Source organism: Dermacentor silvarum, chromosome 3 (genome assembly GCF_013339745.2).
Source record: "Dermacentor silvarum isolate Dsil-2018 chromosome 3, BIME_Dsil_1.4, whole genome shotgun sequence".
Lineage (NCBI taxonomy): Eukaryota > Metazoa > Arthropoda > Arachnida > Ixodida > Ixodidae > Dermacentor > Dermacentor silvarum.
In genome coordinates this window covers 159,785,462-159,793,356 of record NC_051156.1, presented here as the reverse complement: position 1 = coordinate 159,793,356, position 7,895 = coordinate 159,785,462, and the positions used below count along the sequence as shown (strand labels likewise).

General features: G+C 43.5%; 1 protein-coding gene across 1 annotated transcript; it reads right to left on the bottom strand.

The window, feature by feature from the left end:
• Nucleotides 1–4,050: 4,050 nt before the first annotated feature.
• On the bottom strand, nt 4,051–5,872 carry LOC119445981 (uncharacterized). The gene is made up of 3 exons (XM_037710282.2): nt 5,481–5,872; nt 4,702–4,817; nt 4,051–4,245 (listed from the first exon to the last, which is right to left on the bottom strand). The coding sequence occupies exons 1-3, from the start codon at nt 5,627–5,629 to the stop codon at nt 4,133–4,135; spliced, it is 378 nt and encodes a 125-aa protein (XP_037566210.1). The 5' UTR covers nt 5,630–5,872; the 3' UTR covers nt 4,051–4,132.
• Nucleotides 5,873–7,895: the final 2,023 nt, after the last annotated feature.

Below are 7,895 nucleotides of genomic sequence, written 5' to 3'. Positions count from 1 at the left end.
TCTCGAGCCACATGTACAGAGGTGCATAGTAATCAATGCACATGAAATATGGCCACACAAGATTTAAATTTTTTAATATTGAGTTCAGCAGCTGTGTAGAGAAGCTATTCCATCGCGCTATAAAGCACGGTAGGAAAAACCAAGGGGCACGTAATAGACGCGACTAAGGAAACTATGTACAGATAATTTAATAACACTCCCCTAGCACGCCATAGTCACATGCCTTGCTGCACAACTCGCAGGTAATCGGACAGTCTCATAGGGATGGTAATATCGATGAACGATTAATCGATTATTCGACTAAAAGTACGCCGCAAAACGATTAATCGTCATCGATGTGTACCTTTAATTTAATCGGTTTAATCGATTAAAGCAGTTCGATTAATCGTTCTCCAAACAGTGACTAAAGTGGCGTGAAAATTTTGAAATCGTACTGTAGAATGTGGAGTACGAGCAACGATCGCGCGGCTGCGAAGCCCGAGAGCGACTGTCGACTGTTTTCCCGAGTCATGTCGAGTGGCCAAGCGCTTCCCCGCTTTACGCGCACCTCACACAGGCTGCCTGGGGCCCGGAGAGAGGCCGCCCCCGTGGAGGAAGAAATAAACTAGGCGAGAGCATTATGCGAGGCAGCTAGTCTTGGCAAGCGAACTCACCGTCAAGCGATTTCCTTCGCTTTTTACTTCGCAGTAGGGTCAACACGTGACCCTGAGTGACAACGTATTGGCCGATAATGTTTGGTTCGCAGCAGTTTCAAATCAGTGCGCACCCGTTCAGCTGCGCTGCTGCCCTGCACCCGGCAGCATTAAACCTACCGCGTGCTCTGATGTGGCGATCACGTGTTGCGCCATTACTTCTTGATGTCAGTCGTGCTGCGATGTTCTCTTCTAATTATTCTTTCCTCCATGCCCACCCTCCTCAGTAAGCGCCATTTTTAACATACAGGGTGTTCATTTTTAAGTTTTACGGAATTTTTAGAAATCGTCTGTGGCAGGTACCATAATTTTATCATTGAGCTGGGTTATTCGATGAGGCGCAAATTCGCACGAGAAATCGAAACACATATTCATCTAATTAACAAAAATCACTGATTAACTTCTTAGTTAATTACTTTACGACACATATAACAATTTACGAATTGTAGCCGGTGATCTTGTCAGGCATATCCACTTGCAATAAATTTCCAGAATGACACCAGTTTGGAGATATGCACCATCATACTCGCCGTAAAAATGCACTGTTGTTCCACTTAATTTTTTACCAAAATGCATTGAAGCACATAAGTAACTGTAACGTCCATGTATTTCGTCCCACACTTTGAGAAATAGTATCTCAAAACTGGTGTCATCCTGGAAATTCATTTCAAGTAGATGCGTCTTGCAAACTCACCGGCTACAATTAGTAAATTGCGATATGTGTCATAAAGTAATTAACCAAGAAGTTCATTAGTCAATTTTTGTTAATTGGTTGAATATGTCTTTCGATTGCTCGTGCTACTAATGTCGACCGCTCAACGATAAGAATTATGCTATCTGCCACAGGCGATTTTTAAAAATTCCGTAGTAGTTGTCACGTAGTAGTTACGATGAAGAAAACAGTCGCAAAACTGTGAATGACGAAACGGACTTTTTATTGGGCGAGCCTGTGCCCACAAAAGCAAGTTTCACTCGAAGCACAACGATAGCGGCGAACTCAATCGGCGATCAGCGAAATCTGATCAGCGGCGAAGCGCGTCGGCTTTTATACAGGAGTCATCGAAGGTTCCAGAGTAATCTCTGGTACCCGCGTGTCTTGGCGTCGCTCATACAACCAGATTACATAAGCGTTGGTGACAACTGACAACGGATAGAAGCATCGATAACGTTCGAGAAAATTCCGATACATGCAGGCGCTTCCTGCGCCGAGCGATAACATTTAAGGTGGCGGTCCGGCAGCACCAGCCCCCCGTTTTGAGTACCTTTGGAGCAACCGCGGTGGCTCTTCTACTTAGGATATAAAGTTGTGGTATATACCATAAAAAAGCTTAATTCTTGTATATTCTAACTATAGATAATATTAAGAAATTGATTAATGTGATTTAGAAATAAATGTTCCAGAACAAGCATGAGATGCATGGTTTTTGCGAACTGTGTCTCAGTTGTGACCATATTTAGAAGAAATTACCGCATTTACTGCATTGCGGCTTGCTCTGTAGCTTTAGGACATATTTATTTCCTAGACGCAGCAAAACAATGTTAAATGTTTACTTTTTAGATAATTTGCTTTTGAAGTTTGCCAAAATATCGCAACTTCTGTTGTAAACAGCCCGGCAACTAAACGCTCAAGGAAGCTACATTTTGGACAAATTCGAGATCAAGCAATTTCCAATTGGGATGCAAAATTTCATTTACGTACCTTTCTTGGCTTTCCTAATAATGCGACCGAAATTAAGCAATATTTAGAATTCTGGTCCTACTTTTGCCCATTTTTGCGGGAAGGTACTAAAGCTACAAAGGTGTGGTGTAAAACTAATAAAGGTACATGAATGAAATTTAGCGTCCTACATGGAAATTCCTTGAACTCTAATTGTCCAAAATTTAGCTTTCTAGAGCATGTAGTGGCTGGGCTGTTTACAACAGAAGTTGCGATATTTGGCAATCTTCAAAAGCAAATTATCCAAAAAGTAAAAATTCAACATTATTTTGCTGCATCTAGGAAATAGATAAATATGTCCTAAAGCTAAAAAGCAAGCCGCAATGCCGTAAATGCGGTAGTTTCTTCTAAACATGGTCACAACTGAGACACATTTAGCAAAAACCATGTATATCATGCTTGATCTTGAACATTTATTTCTAAATCACATTATTCAATTTCTTTATAATATAAATAGTTGGAATCTACAAGAATTAGGCTTTTTTATGGCATATACGACAACTTTATATCCTAAGTAGAAGAGCCACCACGGTTGCTCCAAAAGTACTCAAACGGGGGGCTGGTGCCGCCGGAGTGGGACCACCACCTTAACATTTGTTAGCCGGTGAAAAGCGGTCACCGGGGAAAGATAAACAAGTACACGTGTCAATATGAACACTCTGTATATTGCTTATTCCTTCACTAGTCACTAGTGGCAATTATAGTTGACCTATAACAAATTAAACATTATTCTTTATCAAAATTTACACGCTTGTATGTCTTATCCTGGTTCCACCTTTCAAGCGTTAAAATAGGTACTTACATGAATAGACAACTGTGTTTCAGCCTTTTTAAAGCGCCCGAAAAAAAAATGTCGATTAATCGACGAAAAACCCCGCATTGAAATCGATTAATTGATGATACGCTAAAGCGACGAACGATTAATCGTTAATCGATTAAAACATTTAATTGACCATCCCTACAGTCTCACATTATCATGATGTAAATCACATGTGACAATAAAAATTTATGAAGCAGGCACTGGGGAGTTCTTCATCACCGACTTGATGCCTACAGCATTAAAGACAGGAGGTGCAAAGATCTTGTCTTTTGTATAGGCACACAGCATTTCAAAGCCCTTAAATATGTCACACTTTGGCATTCACAGTACCCTTACTGCCATCATGGGCAAGACAAGCAATAGAATGGAAGTTGAATAGATGTGTGTCAGTTTCACAGTATGTGCATGAATGCTCTCGCATATCTCAGTCATCACGAGATGGATTCAGCCAAAATTTTTAAAAGTAGAAGTTAGAACCTTAGATGAATAACTTCCACAATGGATAAACTTGGCTTTAAAGAGGTTTAGTTGCATTTGCATTAATTAACGAAGTCTTACATTACAGGTTTGCTGCATTATAATCAGATTGCTGACCTTGCATATTGGGTAGTGAGAGAAAAAAAAGCACCATATATAAAGCACTGCTAACATTAGTGTTACATTGATGTAAACTGTACTTAACACAAAAGCACAGTAAAAGCAGCTATCACACTGTTCCTGTCTGATGTCACAGGCTGATTCAACACCACTAACTCATATTTTAACAGTTCACAAACGTGAAGAAACCAGTGAAGTGTAGCACTTAAACTTACAAGTGATTCTCCTGAGTTTTCCTTGCTCATATGATGGAGAATCAGGCAATTTGCTGCCACCTTTTCGAGATCGGCAGCAAGCAGAGATGGATCACTCGGTGAGAGCCCTGGCAGTGGGTCGAACCGCCGCCCTTTTCCCACCTTCATTTTTCCTTGAGTGAAAAGTGATGTCTTGCAGAGGCAGAGGTTGCTCAGGCTTTTTGGCTGAAAAAAAAAAGTTTTGTTTGTACAAGTAGAATAACAGAATTTAAGTGCTTCCTGTGGTGTTTAGTCAACCACATGCAGTGTAAGAAAATTAAATGTTGCAGTTTGTAAGAAAATTAAATGTTGCAGTTTTGGATTGTTTTTTCTCAATGAAAGTCTTGTAGATACGAATTTATAAAGTGACGTTAACATGTCCTCTTGATTCCAACCAGTAGCCTACATTTGTTCATATACCAGTACTCATGTATGCTGTAAACCAGGTAGCTGTGTGAATGAGTTGATAATCATACAACGTTGCTACCACAAATGCAAACAATCCCTCAACATGTTAAACGGTCAACACGGCATCACAAAGAACCCTTTGCCAAAAAGGGCAAGAAGTGTAAGCACAGATTTTTGAGGCACTTTTACCACCTCCTCTGTTAATTAATGTCTGCTAAGCAGTAGTATCCTTACCTTGGGCAGGAACAATCCAAGTACATGAAACCTCCGTGCACATTACTGCATCCTTTTGCGCCAAGTGAATCGCTTGAAGGATTAATCCAACAAAATGTTGGCATGTGCCCCTAAGGCTGCAAGAATCAAATGGAAGAGATTAGGTTCATGCTCAACAGGTATTCATCAATGGAAGGATGGAAGCAGCTGTTGACGAACTCTAAAGAATGGGTTTCTATTTAATGTCATTCAATGTGGAATACATACGCCAATGCCAGACATGACCCCACACCACCACTCCACGTCGGCCTTGTAACACAATGTGCACACATTAACAGCCCCATTGAACAAAGCGATGCGGCTTTCCACACAGTTATGCCGGTACCAAGTTAGGTACAACTAGCGGTTTTACATTAAACAGCCAAACCAGGAAATCATTTTCGTTATATGCCTCTAAATAGTGTACTGTATGTTATGACATCGGCAATCCAAGGCTGTATGGTTGCAGCCAAGCGCAACTTGGTATGCTAGACGACCGTGTCGATCGGTTACGTGCAAATGCGCACAAACATAAACTCCCGTACAAACAGGAACTCCCCATCCTCTGCATTTACAGCATGCGTGTTTTTTTTTTTTTTTTTTTTGACATTTAAACTACCATACTTTAATACGAGCAAGCAGCTGGTACACAACGGACGGTCGGTATGCTTACGAATCCCGAAATATGACCCATCAGACAAATTTCCTGCACGTGGTTAATGCCGGCTGCCCTCTACACATGAAATAGAAACTTTGCTCACCCTGCGGGGCAGAGGCAATGGCCTGCCAAGACGGAGCCCGTCGTCTTCGAAATGGCGGCGTGCACGATGTAATATTCGCCTTTCATGGACGGAAGGCAGATACTACGTAAAAGTCCGCACGTGGATTCCGCTGACACGTCGTTATACATGACGTTGCGCACGCATGCCTTCTTCGTGGAACATCGTTCCGGTCATTTTCTGTCGCGCGAAGCGCGCTCCGCTCGACACCATGCGTTCTTCGAGCTGCGCCTCCGTGGGTATCTTGACGTTGCCGAAGTGCTTCTCCCAGCCGTTCGTCACGCTGAAGAAACCTCCGGGGACAAAAGATTCACCAGCGGGTTCCATGGCTAGCTGACGATGGCAAAATACGACTGCGCGTACGCGTTGTTGCGGTCTTATCTCTCACGCTCTTTCTCCGGTCACGCGTGCGGCGGCGGCTGTCACTACGCGCAGCGGCGGCTAGCGGCGCCTGCCAAATTGTTTCTCGTGGCCACTGCACGATGGCGCCACAATGCATCGGAAAAGGCGGATTGCAACTGCGGTACGCTCCTGCACAGGGTCCTCGAACACAAGCATTTTATTAGATGCTGCATAGTCATGCCTGAAAGCGGTCTGTATCCTTGAAAATAAATAAATAAATAAATAAATATATAAACGGAAGAAGACAGCGTTACGCATGTGGAGAAGAGGCCGTTTTTATAGCCTCGCTGCAGACGCAAGTCAGTACTAGAAGGTACTTTTAGGTGACTGAATCTGTGTGTGTTAACATGTCATCGATATATGCGACTGCAATGAGGGCCAAAGACTGCTGTAGTACTGCAAGGAGACGGGTACGGCCAAATTTTGCGCTCTGCTAGTGCCTCGAAAGATCCTTATGGGGACGGAGACATAGCCTGGGGGCATTTCAAATGGACCATTTTGTATCTGTCGGAAGGACGATGTGCTGATGATTGATTTGACTACCAAAAGGTGGTGGTTTTGAGAACCTCTGGGAGTCACACGTATCACACGTATTCCTCTTCTCAGAAGGGTGGAGTTAACCACCTACAGGTGGACTTCGCAGTTGCATTGGGCGTGAGACACACGGCTTATTCCAGGAAAATTGAGTTCACCACAAAGTTTCCGACACTCGATTGAGGAGTAAGGCATACTGCGTAAAACTTGTTTCACAAGTGGGTCTGGGACTCCCACAAAAAGAGTCCAGTGACCACTGACAGGGTTTTCATATGGTTGATCCGGGAAAGTGGAGTTCACCACGTGGAGAGAGTGGTTCTGGTTCACTTTTGTAGTAACACATATTTCGTAAACTTTTTTGAGAGGGGGGTCTGTGACAACTACAAAAATAAAGGCCCTGTGACACCGAGAAAGTTTATCAAGTTATCATATGTGCGATGCGCAGATAGTCCTGAAAGTGAGTCTTAGAAACACGTCTTTTTAAAATTGCAGTTATTCGCTGTAAGGTCTGATGAATCACAGCCTTTGTGCAATGGGTGCACTAGATCTAGCCCTCGGAGTGTTAGCCAGCGCCAGTCACGGCCACATCGGGCCACGTGTTACGTGAAGCCATTTGGCACGTATGGCCTGACACGAAGCTTGATGTACCCGGCCTCGATGGACTCGGGCAGAACACTTGAGTTGAAAGTAAGTATCAGGTGCTTGGTTTGGATTTCCTTGCCTTCGCGCCTCATCTTAATCCGTTTAACATCGGTTACATTCTGGTCACTGAAACCCTCCAGAAGTTCAGCTTCACTCAGCTGCCACAACGCCACGGGTGGTATTCATAGTACGGTGCGGAGTTACTGTTACTTGGGCATCTCCAAATTACACTAGATTAGGCAGTTTCTCGTATTGTTTCACATCACGGAGTTCCAAAAGGAGATTCCCGCTTGCCATCCTGGATGCTTTATAGCCTGGTCCAAAAATATCAGTCAAAGTCTTTGACACAAGGAAAGGTGTGATTATTCGTACTGATTTGTCTGTTTTTTCTGAGTCAATTACATGGAATCGGGCAAATCTTTCTCTTTGGCGACCAAAAAACTGGCAGACTTCATCAGTGCGCCCTCGTTTCAGACGGCGATCAGGGAGTGGGGGGAATGAACTTGCCATAAGTATTTATGGTTTTTTTGGCAGCAACGCCAGCCACTCACCATGGAGCCCAACAAGGAGACGCTGCAGGGCCTGTAAACACAAGACCTGCAGACGCCAGCTGTACGTCACCACTCTAACCAAATATGGAATATCCAAGGTTGGCTACCCACACAAGGTTAACCCTTGCTGCCTGGGAAATTGGGAGTAATAGGAAGTGAACAGAAGACAGGATAGATTGAAAGTGAGAGAGAAAGACGAAGATTTAAGAGGAGGACAGGAAAAGGCAACTGCCGATTTCCCCTGCGTGGGTCAGCCCAGGGGTGCCGT